At 47.3% G+C, this 19575-nt stretch overlaps 1 protein-coding gene across 4 annotated transcripts in view; it reads left to right on the top strand.

The window, feature by feature from the left end:
* LOC119383870 (uncharacterized) overlaps nucleotides 1-19575 on the top strand; it is a 164592-nt gene that overhangs the window by 86875 nt on the left and 58142 nt on the right. The window contains exons 2-3 of one of the 4 annotated variants that reach the window (XM_037652142.2): nucleotides 14060-14196; nucleotides 17102-17181. The exons of 1 other annotated variant lie outside the window; for it this stretch is intronic. In XM_037652142.2, the coding sequence (XP_037508070.2) occupies nucleotides 14060-14196; nucleotides 17102-17181 (217 nt within the window). Of the gene's footprint in view, nucleotides 1-9014; nucleotides 9166-14059; nucleotides 14197-17101; nucleotides 17182-19575 lie in introns of those variants that run through there. 2 more of the 4 variants (XM_049412693.1, XM_037652141.2) reach the window with 2 other exon arrangements.

The raw sequence follows: 19575 nt of genomic DNA on the forward strand, positions 1-19575 counted from the left end.
AACACACTGCGGTTAAAAACTCCTGCGTAAGCGCCACGTGAAGTCTCTGGCGTCATATATAGTGTCTATGTTTCGACGGAAACAACTACCATCAATTTCCTTCAACCAAACTTCCTCACATGGAGCTGGTTCACACGAACTCGACGGTAGAGGCCTATGCTGAATGCAGACGACACCGCTCTGAATTGACTTTGCGGTAGGCGAGGGCTCACGCTGAGGACTTCAAACCTCCGAAGCATGTTTACACCCGTTCCGAGCGCAGATACACACAGATCAGAGCACAGGAGCAGCGACATGCTGCAGTAGTTGGTACGATGTTTTCACTCGGTCGACGATCGCACTCAAGACCGCTCTGAATTGACTTCGCGGTAGGCGAGGGCTCACGCTGAGGACTTCAAACCTCCGAAGCATGTTTACACCCGTTCCGAGCGCAGATACACACAGATCAGAGCACAGGAGCAGCGACATGCCGCAGTAGTAGGTACGATGTTTTCACTCGGTCAACGATTGCACTCAAAACCGGGGCAAGGGCAGCCGGGAAGCATTCGCTGGATTTGTCGGCGTCGCTCGAAGTCGGCACAAAACCGCGTCCCACTGGTAGCACTCGCGGTCGTTCGCCGTATCGTCGACGTACTGGATGACGACGCGGTCACTCAGGAGCGTTTGCGACCGTAGTTTCCGTGCTTGCCCTGCACTCGGAGTTGCCTTCGATGCGGCGGCCATTAGGCATAGCACTCAGAGGTATCGCGGCCTATGATTGGTTGGCGTCGCCGGCCCATGCCGGCCTCTGATTGGTTAGCGCGCCGTACGCGTGGTGACGTGGGCGAAAATATCAAAGTCGTCTTGACCACGCGCGCCTCGAGGCGTATGGACGCGTACAGCCCTCCGCGACCGACGCCGAGAGGCGCATTTGACGCCTAGGCGCGTGCATACGCGTGCATACGCGTGCCAGTGGTTGGGGCTTTACTCTCTTCACTTTTGCGCTTCTCCTGCGTTCTCGCTTCTGCTCTCACGGCGCATACGCTACTCTCCTCCTCTAGTCTCCTCTCCTTCAAATGACAAAGCGCTGCGCGCGTTCAGTCCAGCGCTTACCTCGGTTGGCTCCTCTGAAATGCGGGCTCGACATGCCGAAATCCTCTCCTGCGCAGCGCCGTGATGAGGGCCAGCGCATGCTAGTCCCCTACCCCTCTCTCTTCTCTCCTACTCTGCCTCTCTCTCACGCGCCTGTCGACGTTCCCCGCACGCCCTGTGAGAATTAACGACCAGGCTAGAGGGAAGACACGACGCGCGTAGTGTTCCTCTTCGCGTTCCACGACACGAGGTCGGTAGCATGCCCAGCGAACGCCAACGGCACGCGATTGTGCAAGTGCTCCGGCTTCGCATCGCCTCATGGTCCCCTTTAGCGGGAGATGGTGTAATATTTTTTTTTACATTGAGCGAGACTTTACGAGATGACGCTAAAAATAGGCGCAAATGACATACGCACACACATATGTTCACGAGTCGCACATGTGTTATATAATATACCGTTTGTTTACAATTGCGTAACGATGCCAAGAGCAACATGGGTATTAGCAGCACCAGACGCGATAGGCTGATATGCACTGCTTATCCTTGTCTTTTATGACGTACAACGCACACATGCGGGAAGGCTCCGAGATCCGGACAGCTGGAGGTCACATAGTAACGCCGGCGGGAATCTGCACAGCAAGCGTCCCCATTAAAGGCGCCCTGTAACACTTTTCCAAGTAATCGTTTAATGGCTTCACTAAAAGAGCGTATTGTCTCACGAATCAACTGCAGCAAAAATTTTTATAATCCGTTAAGTACGAAGGGAATTACAGGGATTTGCCGCACGCTTTAAGCGCTTTCTCTCTCATTTCGTACCAGCGAGTGCGCTGAAAGCTATGCAGGGAGGGGGATGAGAAGGAGGCAAGAAGATGCGCCCCTTGATCAGCGCGCGTCATTGCCTTGAGCACTTTATTTTCATTTTTTTTCGAACGCGCGGTTACATTCAGCGTCATCGCGAACGAGCGAGCCAGTACGTGGCGACATCCCGCGGTGGCCACGCTAACTCTGCAGATCACGATGCTCAAATCACTCTGTCAGAGCCCATACCTAGTCTCTGCATGTGAACGCGAGGCCGTAAAACTGCAAGGCGACAATAGGCTGCGTGATGAAATCATACAGCCATCGAAGAGTCCGCGGGCGTCACCCGTAGTAATAGTGAACAGAAAACCCTCCGGTTCTGTGTCGATTATTGTCGTTTGAACAAGATAAAGAAGGACATCTACCCCCTCCTACGGATAGACGACACATTGGACCGGCTGTGGAACACAAGGCATTAAATGCGAAGCATTTCTTAGCGAACCCACGGTACTTTGAGCGTTTCTATCTATCTATCTATCTATCTATCTATCTATCTATCTATCTATCTATCTATCTATCTATCTATCTATCTATCTATCTATCTATCTATCTATCTATCTAGCTAGCTAGCTAGCTAGCTAGCTAGCTAGCCGCCTACGTCTGGGTGCTCTCGTGATCGCCTGCTTAACTTGGTGTAGACCAAAATTGCCATGAGAGGGTAAGAGGTTTTAGCGAATATGACTGGTCATGACATAATGACGTGAAACGCCTGTCGCGTACGTCGTCCAACCCTTTCCTCCAGACACGAGTGGCACATACTTTTTTACCACGTCGTGGCATACTAGTATGCGTCACAGGTGATTGATGGTTCATATCTACCGAGGAAAGGCGACGACAGACACGTATGATATTCACATCATCGCACCATAAAGTGCACTTCGTTTCGACAATACTGACGTAGGTGCTCTCGCGTGAGGGATCACGTGACGTCAGACCAGAAGTGACCTTTTAAACGCCAGTGTTGTCGGCGTCCCTGTTAAGCCCGCGATGTGCACACAGTTACTACACTCACAAAAACAAGTCGATCTACCTCGTAACGCTTGGCTCCAAGCCAAAAAATGCAGCATAGACAACTACTCGCTGAATGTTTCGCATGAAACCGGTCCCCACAAGGCGTGGGATCTCCCGAATTTTTCCTCGTGAGTGAACTTGAACACGGGCTATGGGTAAATAGAAGTCGACGAGAGGTTTCGAGAAAAATCCGCCTTCATCACGCCAGATGGCCTGTTCGAGTTTAAGGTCACGCCGCTCGGGCTTTGCTTGGCACCGGCGGCGTTCCAACGCGTAATTCACGCAGTATTCGCAGGAGTAAGGAGGCTGTCCTGTCTCGTCTAGGTGGAAGATGTTATTTCTGAGAAATTTGATGATCACCCAAGGTGGGTGGAGACAATGTTACAGCCCATGAACCCATCTGATCGTACGCTAAAAGCTAAGATTGTGGTGCCTTGACTTATGTCTTGTGTCCGTGTTTGCACGCTCTGTCTCTTTAACATGCATACTAACCAACTAGCTCACCTCTCTGTTGTCTTAAGTTTCACTTCGCGTACGAAGTGCTACTTTTCATGGGACACTTCATCAGACACTGTAGAGTTCTCCCAGATACTCAGAAGACTGCAGCCATCGCAAGCTTCCCTCAGGCATCGACCAAAACGCCATGCGCCCGTTTCTCGGTCTTTATCGGTCCACTACGGACGCTTTGTGAAAAACTTCTCCCTTATCACCGCACCACTGACAACCCTCACGAAACTTCTCGTCGAGTTTAAAGTAGGAAACGTCACAGATTGAGGCACTTAAGGAGCTGAAACACCGCATGCAGTCGCTGTCGTTTCTTGCACATATGGAAGAGCAAGCACAAACCGAAATTCAAACCAACGCGAGCCGTGCAGAGCTCGGCACTGTGCTTGTTCAGAAGAGAGATGATCTTGAATGGGGTCCTTAACCGGTCACTGTCAAAAGCCGAAGCCAACTATTCCACGACGAAAAACGCAGGCCTTGTCATTAATCGGACGATGTCCAAGTATCTCCGCTGCCTTTCCCGCAGGCATTTAAAAGTGGTAGGCGACCACACGCCTTCTGTCGGCAGCGAAACCTAAAGGATCCTTCAGGTCTTCTCGCGCAGAAGGAATATCAGACTAAGATTTCGACGTCACCTTTGTGTACAAGCGCCGACGGAAGAGCTCAGATTGTAATTGCTTGTCCCGCGCCCCTATTGATCCGCCACCTCAAGGCGAGCAAGAGGACAACGCCTTTCTGGGAAACATATTCGCAGACGACTACGGCATTCAGCATCGGAGCGATCCAAAACTACGCACCCTCTTGGAGTACTTGGAAGGCAATATTATTGTTGTTACCGACGGTATTCCGACGTGTATTGTCTTCTTTTTGCTTACGAGACGGCGTGCTGGTAATAAAGAACTTCTCGACTGCTCGTTCAAACTACTTTCTCGTCGTGCCCTCGGCACTGAGTCCAGAGATCTTGCAGGCCCTGCATGATCACGTTACTGCTGGAACCCTCGGATTCTCGCGTATGCTCCCAAGAATTCAGGAAAACTATTATTGGCCTCGCCTAGCTGCCGATGCGTCCCACATTACGTAAGTATTTGCCGAGACTGTCAGCGACGGAAGACACCGCCGGCTCGACCAGCCGAACTACTGCAGCCCTAGGGACCACCCCGTTGGCCGCTCCAGCAAATCGATATGGACTTATTGGGGCCGCTGCCGACGTCGACTTCCGGAAATAAATGGATCCTCGTAGCTACCGAGTACCTCACCCGCTACGCTTAAACAAGGGCCTTGCCTACAGGTAGTGCCGCGGAGGTAGCCAAGTTCTTTGTTTTGAACATCGTCCTGGGCCATGGCGCCCCAGGGGTCCTCATCACCGACAGAGGCAGGGCCTTTACTGCTGCCCTAACTCAATTGATCACGAAATACAGCCAGAAAAGCCTCAGCGGGACCACCGCCTATCATCCACAGACCAATAGCCTCACCGAGCGTCTCGATAAGGCCATCACCTAGGGGGGATCGGAGATCTCTGTTCGTTCCGCGATCGTTCTGGCGGTGTTACGTCACAAAAGTGGGCGGTCCGCAGCTCTCTTCCGCCGAGAGGAAGAGGACAGCCAATGGTCAAGCGGTGAGCGGCGAGCTTTCCGGAAGTAGACGCGCATCGTTTGTCCTCGGCAAGGGAACCGTATATTTCAAAACGAAGTGTTTCTCGCCTACTAATAAATACAGTTGTTATACGAAAAGATATTGTTTTTCTTTTCAAGCTCAAAGAGTTTCTGAAACAGCGATAGGTTTGAGCGCTGATATTTATTGGTGTTAGTTTTTCTAATGTGTTCGCTATGTGAAGTCGCGCACGCGAAAAAAAAAAAGAGAAAAGTAGCGGTTGGCGCAGTTTTTCAGATGTCGTCCCACCGGAATGTCTGGCTTGGCTCCCGGGTGTCGAATCGTCAAAAGGAGCTTCTGCTGGCTTTTATAAAAGAGCACCCACAGATAGCTACGCCGTCGTGCCCACTGGGGCCGTCGTTCACGAGTGAGGACCGGGACGACACGTGGCAGCAGCTGGTAGCGCTTTTGAACTAAGAAGTCCCTGCGTGTAAGACCACAGCCCAGTGGCAGGCCCGTTCATTTTGTTCGCACTCTTCGTTTCAAGAACAGAAAGCGACGCCGCACTCGCTCATGTCTTCAAACGCATCTCGCACCTCCAACCGCAAGAAAAGCACACGTCGCAAGCGCCATTTTCTCAAAATCAGCTGTTGCGGCAGCCGCAACCGCCGCATCATGCCGTGCGAAGCCGTTTGTACGCTCGAGAGAACGCGTGCGAACGGTCTCGCGCTCCGTTCGTTTGTAGCAGACAAATGCTCGCTATGACGCGGTATGGCGTCACCAAAAAATAAAAAATCAAGCAAAAAGAAAAATGGCTACGCCCCTCAGAGACGTGGTTTTTTCGGGCTTCGGCCAATCGCGTACGCCGCCAGAATGGGTACAGAATGAACGGCGCAGAACAGAGATCTCCGATCACCGCACTCGTTATGCCACGATATGACGTCACCAAAAAAGAAAAGATCAAGCAAAAAAAAAGAAATGGCGACACCCCCCGGCCTTGAGTGGCATCTCCCGCTTCAGCCAGTCAGCGCGCTTGTTCTTCCCCAGGAGAACGAACAAGCGGAACGAACAGATCTCCGATCGCCCCTCAGCAGGAGCCCGGTAACAACGATTTCAGAGGAGGGAAATGCCACGCGCACGCGCACTACGTTTTCTATTTTCATGTAACCGATGCGCAGTTAGGGTGGTCACGCCGCACACCACCACCACCACCACCACCACCACCACCGGACAGATACTGCCGTTTACTACCGGCTGCCGGGAGATACGCCGGACAACGGAGACGTGACAAGGTTAGACTAAGAGGAGCTACACCCCTAAAAATATCTAAGAGCGTCTGATTCTCCATCGTCGACACTTGCAGACGCAACACTCCTAATGTTCTATCAAATTGCAAACTGCCCTCGAGACGCGCACGACAAAGTGGCCCTAAAAATAGCTGTCCGACGCTCGCCTGGCTGTCGACCGCGTTCCGCGCTGGACCTGTGAGAATAAATGGCCAGGCTAGAGGGAAGACACGACGCGCGTAGCGTTCCTCTTCGCGTTCCACGGCGCTTTGAATGGATGGATGCAGGTTACGGCGCGGAACTTCGCCCCAGCTTAAGAACCTGGCGAGCCAGCTCCTAAAAAATTCTGCTCAGAACGTGCCGCATTGCGCCGATTGCGGCTGCTGCCACGTGCACATACATACCGGCCAATTATGTGGCCAGCCGTCATAAACAATTATTATCATTTCATGCAGAATTTATGATCAGAGTGAAGTACGTGGCACTTACTTCTGAACTCATCCCCACCATTCGTAAGCACGGCCAGCAGCAGCCGACGCACACCCGGATAGATTTCCATGTGCTCGTCCATATTTGTCAGCGCAACACAAGAAAACGGTATCCCTGCTTTCCGCGACTGCGTGGCCGAAATGGGCGCTTTGCAGTGGCGACCGAAGTTGCCATCGAAATGTATAGAGCGGAAGAAGAAATCATTTCCGGAACCGGTTATGTGACGTATGCATAAACAACTTCCGGAGCGACCTCACGTGGAGCATTCACGTGTTCCACTGGCAGATTTGGCTTGGTGCAATCCGAGTGCTCACTCCAGGATTTCGGCGGCTGCTCCGGATCTTCCTGTGGAATTCGCCATTAGTCTAATGCATAAGGGACCCTGTGAGGTTTTTCAACGAATGATGGGACTTACCCCCGTATTCAGAAACGCTCCTTGACTTGAACTTGACTTGCCACCGCCTAAAGGCAGCGCGTTCGAAACGCGTCGAAGGCGGTGGCAAGTCAAGTTCAAGTGAACGAGCGTTTCTGAATTCGAGGGTTACTCTTCGAGAAGTGCTTCTCACAAACGTAGTCACGAGGCGTGAGCTCTCGAGCTTTCCTTGGTATGGCTCGAGCCCACGCTTCCAATCTCACCGGAACGCTAGAAACAGAAGGTGGCGTGCCCATTCCTTGCAGGATGTGTACCCACTGTAGCAGTTCGGCACGACACATTTCCGCCCCATCCTAAAAGAGCACTGGTGGAAATCTGCAAAGTGCTCTCCTTTCTTCACGGAGCACTACTTCTTTCTAAGGGCCTTTGTTGCGGCGTGAAAAGCGCACGAACAGTTCGAGCGGCCCACAACTCGGAAGCCAGACAGCCTGCAAATCGCGATTAAATGTGAGACAGCTTCGCCGTGAAATCCCCAATTGAATTGGGAATTTTCCCTCCTAAGGCCATCTACGCAAGCGTGCGCACAACATGCGAGCGAGGGGCCCATGCATGCGACCGACGTCATCTGCTAAGGGGCCACAACTAGCAGCTCGTTTCAAGCGCTGCACGGCCTATAATTCGGGCAGTATCTATTATTAACTGCAGCTAAAATATCTGTCACATCTATCAATTGATGTCACAGACAGAAATCTGAGAAATTTTACAGTCTACGAAGCGGTATCACGATTTTTCTATGTCGCGTCTATAGAAGAGCATGTAAACGATGGCAACACGCCGGAAACGTCATCTGTCGTGCTGCGGCGAAAACCGCATTTCCTCCGTGACGCTATTGCGCCGCCCTCGCGCGCTGCGGCGGCCGAGAATACTTCTTTCTCCGTGGGTGCTGCAATAGGCAAAAGGGTAATCGAATTACTGATGCGGAGCACATGTTAATTTGTAACCGCAATGGATAGATAGATAGATAGATAGATAGATAGATAGATAGATAGATAGATAGATAGATAGATAGATAGATAGATAGATAGATAGATAGATAGATAGATAGATAGATAGATAGATAGATAGATAGATAGATAGATAGATAGATAGATAGATAGATAGATAGATAGATAGATAGATAGATAGATAGATAGATAGATAGATAGATAGATAGATAGATAGAAACGGCGCATGTGGCTGAGGTTCGCTAAGAAATGCTTTGCATTTGAAAGCATAAGCGTGGGTGCCGATGCAGTGCTCAATAAAGAGGATGCGACATCAGTGCCATATGATCGTTCAGTTTGCTATCAGCGTCCCGTAAGTCCAGGGAATACATGCCTAACGAGAAAATTCTGATGCTCATAGAGAATTATTTCAGGAAGTAAGATGGCCGGCTTCACTAGGTGTGTTTTCGTATTTGGATGACGCGTGCCACCTCAGCACGTCTACGCACAGAGGTCATGAAACTGGCTTTAAAGTAGCAAGCACTAAAATCATTGCTCTGGAGCTGTTATTACACTATTTCCAAATCAATGTCTTGACGTCTTCAAAAGAATATATTTATCTGCAGCATTGATTTACGAAGAAAAAACAATTCATAGTAATTCATAGGTGATGACGTGCGTTTAGAACCAACAAACCTTTTTAACTAAAGCAGACGCTTCAAGCGAAACATAGCTCGTTCAGGTGCATCTTGTGACCTTTTACATCCATGACACACTGTAGTGACGTCGCACAAACAACTTCAAACAAGCCAATGACGCTCTCTCCAGCGTACCCCATTTCGTATATATAGGGCTGGCACATTGTTGTTTCTTTGTCCCTCCCAGTACTTTGGGCTTTTACCTCGTCCGTACTGGAATAATGCACTACAGCCAGTTCGCCATCTTGCTTCTTTCAAGTTGTGCTTTTGCCCACACAGTCAAACCAGAGGACCTATATAACGTAAGAAACTTTTTGTTGGCTAGTTTAAACATTTTTGCCGCTATACTTAATTCAGCGCTTAATTTACTAAGATATTAATCTGGTACGTAGAGAGCCGAATAACTTTCTGTCGTTGTACTTCTTTCTTATTCTCCAAAGTTTCTTGCTATTTCAAAATTAAGCTTCGTTTCAAACATCACGCTTGTGACGAAGACCTTCCCTTTTGCGTCATTCAGTAACTTTAGAGCTTGAGAACGGAAAACTACCGAGGAGCAGGGGGATTTTTGAGGCGATCCACGAGTGCCGTGCGCTAATGAGAATCTTTAAATGCTTCACTCGTGTTTTCACAGGTGGTATAGTCTCCTTAGTGTCATGAAACTCACCGCTGCCCTTAGCACTGCTTATAATGTCACGACGACCATTAGAAACTATCCGCCGCGGTGAAGCAGTGGTTATGGTGCTCGGCTGCTGACCCGAAGGTCGCTGGCTCGATCTCGGCTGCCGCGGTCGCATTTCGATGAAGTCGAAATGCTAGAAGCCCGTGTACTGTGCGATGTCAGTGCACGTTAAAAAACAACAGATGTTCGACATTTCCGGAGCCCTTCTCCACGGCGTCTCTCAAAACAATGTCGTGGTTTTAGGACGTGAAACCCTTGATATTATTATCTTTACGGAGTGCTGTCCCCATTCAAATTCGATATGCATCCTCTGCTTCGAAAACGAGACTCATGTTTCACGCCTTTTTAGCTACCAAGTGAAGCCTGCTCTATACATTTTCAACAAAATTAACGTAAAGGCGTCTCATCGCTGGCCTTTTACGTCGAGAGAAAATTATGTGTAAGCTGCAGTGCGCATGAGCTTCAGATAGGCATAAAATCGGTCTTCCGACGTCGACAGGAAAGTGTTCAGAAACAAGAGGCACTTGCGTTCCAGATCTACGTATAACTTTTGCCGATGTTAGATCGTACAAATGAAAGCATGAAAGTGCCATTATAGTCGCAGTTTGTTTTCAGTACGAGATGGATGAATTGAATTGAAAAACGTTTAAAAAAAAGAAAAGGGGTAAATAGTCGAATGTGTGGCAATCTTGACGGACAAGTGTAAGTGTGTAATATCTATATTGGAACAGCAATAATGCTTGTTGGCTTAGCAATAAACTCTCAGAAAAAAGGGGGGTGCTTTGACTCTTTTTTGTGACTTCTGACTTGCCCCGTCTATGACCCTCTTTAAAGATACTCGTGAACTCTCTTTGGAAGTCATTGTACTCTCTTCGGAGAGTCGTGTGTCCCACAAGAGCGTTAACGTGTCTCTTTAAAGAGAGTCATGTATGCGTACATGGCATGTCAGACAAAAAAAGAGCCAATGGACTGATTTTCTTTTCTTCGAGCGCATGCCAAGAAATGGGCCCACTAATTCCTGGTATTTTTTCCTACTGACTTCATACATACAACAAGTAGATAACAGCCGCTTGTTATTTGCGACGGCCACATTCTCATGCGATGATTACAACCTAGTTGGAAGCTCGCTCCAAAGGCTACGCCGTGCCTGCAGTATGTGTACCGCACTGATTGTCAATGCTGCGAGAATATCAATAGGAAATCACGCTATGTGGTGCTGGTGCACTGATTAAGCCAGTACACCATACGAGTCTGCATTGAGCCATTGAAAGCCAGAGAACCAGTCCCGCGCAGCATGTGGCACGCAGGCTACCCGCTTTGTTAAACTGTAATTGGCTACGTGCTTCTAGTGATCGTGATTCACGAGGCAAGCTTCTAACGCTGTGCAATCTACTCACAGTGTATCTAAAATACCAAGTACGCAGCGTTTGGATGTTATTTAAGGGGTTGGCATATTGAAGAATGATTTACTAAAAAAATCATTATCATTTTCAGTCACCACTTTTAACACATACCTATGAACAAATAAACACGGTCGTTGTGCCGATTCATTTGTTGTTGTTTTTTTTCGGGTTAGCAGAGTGATCACTGGGCCCGTTCTAACGACACGACAATGTCAGGGCTCCACATTTCACGCTCATAAACGCATTCGTTTTTCTACCAGATCTGCACAACACTCGCACTTTCTTAATCTGCGCTCTAGTCACTTTATGTGGTTTGGCCATGTGTGTCCTGTAAATTTATTTGCACGTTTTGTAAGAATTAGCCTTCCTTCGTGTCTATGTATTCTGCTTATCTCTTCGAACGACTACACATCGCGAAATATTTATTGCGTGGTCCGAGCAAGCGAGCGACACCAACACCGACGATTTTTCTGAAAATCCGCTACCTCGGAGGCCACGTTGTATGCTGGGAAGCGTGTTTTATTGGTCGCCAGAAACGCGGGGAACTGGACACCATCGGCCACGCGGCCGGCTTCCTCGTTTAGGCCCGATACCAACGAAAGGTTTGCTTTTGTAACGCGAGGTAAACGGCGAGGCATGGTCCTTGCTCCAGGCGCAACTTGGTTGATGGCGGCTGGCCGCCTTCGCTCTCCTTTGACGAAGTTGAAGGGTCGTACGCGTGAGGCCGTAATTTGTGCGTCCGCTTTGCGGGCCTCTCTAAATCTGCATAGGAGCTGTCAGTCATGCTATTGCTTTCACTCGCAACTTGCATGGCGGCGCGCTCACGGAACAGTCATCAGAGCAAGACGCGTGGACGTGAGGCAAGCGCCGGCTGCCGGTCTCTGTTGCTGCTGCTGCCGCCGGCACACAGCGTCACGGCCGTCTGCGGGTGTAGCCGCACGCTCACGAGCCCCCCAAAAATGCAGCCATCTGTCGAAACATACGAGAAATGAACACTGTGTATGAGAGCAGTTGCATCTCCTGAGACGAGTTTCCTTGCTTCCCTCCTTATTTTCATGTCTTTGTTCAGTATCCTGTTTACTAAGAAAATGCAGGTTGGTTTTTGTCTAACGCTTAGCAGTAATTAATGTTTAGACCCAGAACTTGCCTTAGGCGAACGCAATAAATCTCTATCACAATTTATTCATAGCGATGATGGGATGAAAAAATATTCTCACCGAAAGGGCCAGGCAATGAATGTCGTGGCAACAAAGTGGAATGATATACGAAGTAAAGCTAGCAGCTAACTCTTTTGGATCCGATTTCGCGTAACCCTCCAAGGAGCTGGTGTAAGCGAATAGGCCGCTCCAGGACGCGAAGCGGTTTTCCTGAGGTGTTCGTCGTCTCAACACGAAATAAGTGGTCAGAGCACAGCACGTACAAGAGTGCATATGATCCGTCTACTGCTGTCTATGTATATATAAAGAGAGAGAGAGAAAGCGCCAGCGCTCTGTCGGCCTCGCCCTTATGATCAAAGTTCGCAGTGGCTTCTTGCGCAGCCTCCCTCTCCCCTTTCCCCCTCTCCCCCGCCCCGGCGCTCCTTCATGCTTCTTCGCCCGACGAAAGACGGGAGGCGGGATGTTCTCTCTCTTTGCTTGAGGAGCCATGGACGGCAGCCGTCGCACGCGGGGCGATGTTATCTCATGCGCCCTTCGTACGACAGAGACGGCAGGCTCGTTTCATCTCTGCTTGAGCTGCGTTCATTCCCAACGCTCGCGCGCTTTTACGGGCGTGTAGAACATTCGATACGCGAGGCGATCTTAGAGATTTGGACTTTATACGCAACATCACGGTGAAGTAAAAAACCGGCCGAGAGTGTACATATAATTGCTATCCAATAAAAAGCGCCTTATTATCGGACCGCTTACTCACGGTCCGAAGGCGAGCATCGTAACCACTCGGCCATCTAGACACGGTAGCAGAGCCAGCTTTATGGGAACCATTTGATCACGTTGCTATGGGCGAGAGAACCAGAAAAGATAGAGAGAAAGACAAACATACAGACAGAAAAAGAAAACACGGAGCAAGAGAGCGCGAGAGAAGGAGAAACAACAAGGGAGAGAGAGAGAAAAAAAAACAAAAAGAGAGAGAAAGAAGGCATAGCGTAGCCATGTATACTGCAGTACAGCAAGGCGGTGGGAAAGGGTATTTTGGGCGAGGAGGAATGATGTGATGGTGAGGAGGAGGGCAAGAAGGAGGTAAATGTCACCAGCTTCGCTGTTTCGTCAGTGTTCGCACCACTATTGCGTAGCTGCCCCAATTTTTTTTTTTTTACAGAGAAAACAAGGTTCTTGTTAAGTCCAAACGGAGGTTGGCCATGAATTACGTGCTCCCAGCATATAAACTGAGGACTTATGCTAAAGGGGTACTGACACAATATTTCGCGGCCGAGATAGCCTGCGGGATCGATTCCGGTGAACATGCGTATATCATGTGCAAAAAACGAACATCGAATATAGCTTGGAAGTTATTTTAAATGAATTTTGAAGTTTGCGCGAGCGATCGACATCTTCGCGCTACTGACACCCTCAAAGGGGACCCTTGGGGACACCCTGCTTCCCTCACGTGACCACACTGCAACAAGTTAAGATGACCTCTAGCTACCATGTTTTTTTGCCGCGTTTGCTCCTGCAGCCTACTTCTCGGCGGCTGCTCGCGAACCGTGCGGAAGTGCGTCACAGTTTTGTGTGCTGACGTGATCGAACGCTGCACCCGCTAAGTGGTGATAGTTGCACCCGGAGGCTTGTCGTTCTTCAAACCGAAACTGACTTTGGTCGCTAATGAGGAGCTTGTAATTAATTGTCTGTCGCGCGATGCACCAAACTATGTGCCGTGTTATGACTAACAGGCCCCCAGCAACACATTCCAGGAAAAAAAACGCGAGGCCAAAATTTTTGTGTCAGTACCCCTTTAAGTTCGGACACCACCTGATAAATCAAAATAACAAAATGTCACCAGTAGGAATCGCTTGGAAGTCGTTGCAGAAAAACTGTCACCTGCACTCTCCCGTACAGCCTGTGGCGTTAACGTAATAGGTGATGAAGATGTGGCGCTCACGCTTCTTCTTTCTCCTAGGCTTTGAACACTAATGAAACCATCTGGCTAAAGCAGCGGAGCTATCCAAGAAACACTTCGTGTGTAGCTGAAAAAATGGTATTTCTGAATTACACTGATTACCAGTTTACACAGTCCTTCTTGAATGGTACTCAACAGTAAGTAGACTTTAAGTAATAAGTGTGAAGCCTTGGGGCTATTGTTCGTAAAATTTTGGATTTAGAATAGCAAGTTCAACAAAAGAAAGTATAGTACAAGTAAGTTCCCCTTAACATAGCTGTAAAGCTTCAGCATTCTATAGTTTAGTTTGATAATTACACAAATTTGTAGCGTTTTATTTACTCAATGTTCGAGAGAAGCGATACAAGAACTTTAGTGCAACTGCCTTCTGCTAAAATAATTATAGATTCCTAGAAATCGGAATGTATGTGAGAATTCTGAACAGGAGAGCTAAATAATTTTAGACATTACTGCATCTTCATTGTCGTAAATTATAGAGGCAGTGTTGCTCAGCATATTATGGCAAACATTAACATGGTCAGCAAATAAAACGATCAGCGTCGGTAAATAGGCTAAAGTATGGACGGTTAGCCGAAACAGCATATATCAACTAGACTCAAAAAAATGTAGGGTTTAGAAATCACCGATGATTGCAATATTCCATAATAAGAAATTCCGGTGCCGCTGTTAAGATGTTCTCATTTTACGATATATGACGCAAACAATTTGAAGGATACGCGCATCTATGCGTCGACTTTTAGTGAAATTTCTTCTGTTTGAATTTTTTAAGCTTTTAGAAAATGTAAAGGTAACATGTTCGCTGCCAACAATATTTTTACTTCCTATGGTTTCCACCAAATACGGTAAATCATCTTTATTCTTTCGGGCAATCACATTATCGAATCATTCGTCCGTAGCACTAAAATTTGAAGTTTCCTTAATTTCAATCGGGAATTTTGTAAAAGAGCATTAAATTTTATATTCGAAGCATTTTTATTTAACCACAGGCATTTTGGTTGTTTCTATCTATCTATCTATCTATCTATCTATCTATCTATCTATCTATCTATCTATCTATCTATCTATCTATCTATCTATCTATCTATCTATCTATCTATCTATCTATCTGTCTGTCTGTCTGTCTATCTATCTATCTATCTATCTATCTATCTATCTATCTATCTATCTATCTATCTATCTATCTATCTATCTATCTATCTATCTATCTATCTGTCTGTCTGTCTGTCTGTCTGTCTGTCTGTCTGTCTCTCTGTCTGTCTATCTATCTATCTATCTATCTATATATCTATCTATCTATCTATCTATCTATCTATCTATCTATCTATCTATCTATCTATCAGGCCGCCTACGTCTGAGCGCACTCGTGATCGCCTCCTTAGCCTAGTATATACGGAAATTGACATAGTAGGAGACGCGTGTGTGGCGAACACCATTAACAGATCATGACATGAATAACGTGACTTGTGTGCCACGTAAGTCAGGAAACCCTTCCCACCAGTCACATGTGGCACATGCCCCCATAACACGGCCCCTGGTATGACAGTGTGCGCCACAGGAGATTTACTGTCTATATCAAACCAGGAATAGCGAGAATAGACTTTGGACATGTCCTTAAAGAGCTCGTGTTGCAGAAAATCTGGTGATGGTGTCGACGGCGTTGTCGATGAGCAAAAAAATCCCGATGGAAGCAAAGAATAAACTTCGCAGCCACAGCCGAAATCAAACACAGGCATTCTGCATGGAAGTGACGTGTTCTAACAAAGAGTCATGCCAGTGCTTCAATCTGCTTAGAACAAAGGCCACGTACAAGCGTCATGTCGAGGCAACGCCAGTTGTAGTTGCAGTGTTGGCTATGCGCTTTCATAACAATGTTATGAGCATTGATTGCGCAAGCTATTGTAATAACTGGTGGGGTTCTGCGTCCCAAAACCACGTCTTTATTCTAACATTACTGCCAACATTACATAGGAACATGAACTACTCTTTACACGTCAATGTGGTCGACGTACCTGGCAAGCCCACAATATAAGCACAACTACTGAATTTACACGAAGACGTCTACCCACCTGGTAACGTTAGGCTCAGAGCGACAAGTCCAGCATAGGCTGCTATTCCCCGACTGGTTCACACAAAATCGAGTCGCCGCAACGCGTGTGATCCGCGGGAATTTTTTATCTGATTTCTTCTTTAATTTTACAACACTTGTGTTTTTATATACTGTGTTTATTGATGAAGTGTTCATCTTCTGTATTCGATGTTCTATGCTCTTATGCTGTTGTTTTTTAATTCGGTTATGGGTACTGTTATTCCCTACTTGCTATATCTGTTCTCCTTCACACTGTGGTTAATCCCTGTATTATTTTTTATCTAACCTTTACCGAGCATAATCATGCAGCCTTAACAAAGAAGAAGCTGATGGGCAGATGAAAGCTTGAAGAAGTCAGAAAAGCTTGATGAAACGGTCCAGCGGTCAATTACCCTAGAAAAAGCGAGGGGCCATGTCTTGTAACTGTAATCCAGTAATAAGGACGTAAATTGAAATAAATAAAGTGTACGAAAAATCACCCTTTCGGTTGGCGGGATTCGAACCCACAACCTTCGAGTTACCCGTCCGATGCTCGGATGTGCTATGAACACTGCAGATGTACAAATTCTGTGTTATGTCATGCTACTACTCGAAGAAGTCTTTGATGAATTATAAAAACACATGTCCTAATTTTATTCTTTTCTGTTATAACTTAATTACTGTGTAGAGACTGTGGTCTCTACGCACCACCACGGCTACCTCATTTCTCTAAGTTCTGCCCCAGAAAAAGTAATACCTCCCCCCAAAATACCTCCCCCCAAAAAAAGAAAGATGCATATAAATCAAATAACATTCTAAAATTTTTTACTTGTACTATCACTACTACTACTACGAACACAACTGCTTTACTACTACTATTACTAACGCCACTGCTGCTATACCACTGTATGCATGCTCCAATTTATCGCGACTTTTGCTGTTCAGTGTGTGACTTTTCTTTTTCGCTGTCGTTTCAGTCAAAACCAGACCCTCTTTGCGAAATTGCACAATGCAACACAAGGCGGGAATCCTTACATGACCGTCAGCCAAGTACAAGGTGAAAAATATTAGTCGCTTCATTAGCTCACATTCCTTCGCGCATGCACTTCGCGTATGCATCCTTTTTCTTTTCTGTGTTCGTGTAGCGCGACGAAGCACGATGAAGAAAACAGAGACGATGAAGACGAGCGCCTACTGCCAAACGAGGGTTTATTGCTTCCTAGAAGCATTGATGGGAAAAGCACGAAAAACGCCAGGCCTACGCGTGAACACGCAGCACAGTCACAGCGAAAGCGGGAATAGCGGCCTTTCCAGAGCCCGTTGTGAACTCTGTTGGGGCAACTAATACAAGTACAGATTCTGGGTATCCACTACGCCATAAATCATAGATTTTGTGAAGTAGAGAAGCAGCCACTGTGCCATTATTTGTCATTCTGCGGAGCCGCGAGGTGCCCGCTACACATCTGTAATGCAGTGCGTGAAATTTGTTGATGCTGTGGCTCATGATGATCAAGAATTGTGGCTGAGCCCTTGGTAATAGGTTGGAAGCATTTTGTTTATGCTGTGGCTGATGGCGATGTATAATTATGGCTAAGCCTTTTGTAATGGTTTGGAAGCTTTAAACCGCACAGTCCTTAAGGAACTCGCTTTGTACGATGTCTGGTTGTCATTTTACAGCAAAAGCTGTAAAATAACAAACAACAGGGCCGTAGTTGTCACCACCGCCTGTGTCCGTAACCTCTATGGCGAGAAATAAAATGAAATGAAATAAGAAAAAAATAACATGGATTGAATAGGATTTGAACCCGAGCCCTGTGCGTGGAGTATTCTACCACAGAGCCATGCTTTTTTTCTTTCTTTATTGCCCACAGATCTATGCTACGGCTTAAAACTTCTTTGCAAAAGGACCCGATACAGGCGTCATGTCGGGCAAGGAATTACGTTAACCTATGTAATATAGCGTGGCAGAAGAGTAAAATATCAGCCAGTCATCACACAATGCTAATTGCGCAGCGAATATCTGTTTTAGAGCTTCCCACGCACTACAAAGCGCTCAGCCATAATCATACAAGCGGTGTTAAAATGAAGAGGTACGAAAAGACACTTTGAGTGTAAATGAAGGCTTCATTCAAAGTATGCACTATGTGCCTGATCACAACGATCCCACTGATGAACGAGCCGAGGGATTTCTTGTTCCCAGAATTCCCGTGGCCGTGACGAGACCCGGTCCTGCACAGCGTCCTTGAGTCCGTCGTTCGAGTTGAAGCGCTTCCATTTCATGTGTTTTTTTTTTTTTTTTTTTTTTCACGGGATCAAACTCATGGAAATCGAAGGCGATGAATGGTGGCCTGTTCAACACCTTCCGCTCTCAGAAATCGGATAACGCCCCGCTACTCCTCAATCGTCGAATTTTTGCAATGTGAATGCCATCCTGCCCTCACACACACTGCCGCGTCGATTGGGCGGATCTCTTTATAAGAGCCTCTGCTATCTACCTTTCATTTGAACACCCCCTGTGCATCTTCATCAGCCACATTCAGCATTATCAAAGTGCACACATTGCCTTACAGATGTGTAGCGGGTACCTCGCTTGTCCCCAGAAAAACAAATAATGGCATAGTGGGTGCTTCCCTACATCACAAAAACTATGATTTTTGGCGTACTGGGTAGATTGGAAGTGTACTTCTATTAGTCGCCCCAAGAGAGTTTACAACGGACTATAGAAACGCCACTCTTCCGGCTTTCGCTGTGACTGTGCTGCGTGTTCCGCGCAGGCCTGGCGTTTTTACTCTTCTACCGTGCTACATTACATATGATTACGCGATTCCTTGCCGGACATGACGCCTGTATTGAGCCTTTTTTGCAAAACAGTTGCAAGCACTTGCGTGGCTCTGTGGTAGAATGTTCGACTGCTATGCAGAGGACCCGGGTTCAAATTCTATCCGATCCCAGATGATTTTTGTCATTTCGTTTTTTTTTCTGATTTTGCGCGAAAGCGGTTACGGACACCGGCGGCGGTGGACAACTAAAAACGGCTGTTGAGACCTAACATGAGCTTTCGCTGTAAGATAGAATTGATGCCTCTTCTATACCCTGAAAACGCGGCCTGAATGCGTGTTGAAATTTTGGGCGTTCGGACGTTTCGAATAGTAAAGGTGCACTTAGAATCTAATCGAACATGTAAAGTTCAGAATGTTCGCGCACATCTCTACAAAAATTTTTTTGCATTGTCCCTGTGACAATTTACAAATAATTTGTGGAGTTCTCCGCGCCAAAACCATGACATGATATGAAGTACGCCGCAGTGGGGGACTGCGCGTTAATTTAGACCGCAGATGAGGGAGCTGCGGCGTCGACACGATGTCGATGGAGCCCTGGACAATAAATCTATAAAATTAATGCGGTACAAATCCCGCCAGCCTCCCCCTAAATGACGCATATGGTGTAATGT

The sequence above is a fragment of the Rhipicephalus sanguineus genome, chromosome 2 (genome assembly GCF_013339695.2).
Source record: "Rhipicephalus sanguineus isolate Rsan-2018 chromosome 2, BIME_Rsan_1.4, whole genome shotgun sequence".
NCBI lineage: Eukaryota > Metazoa > Arthropoda > Arachnida > Ixodida > Ixodidae > Rhipicephalus > Rhipicephalus sanguineus.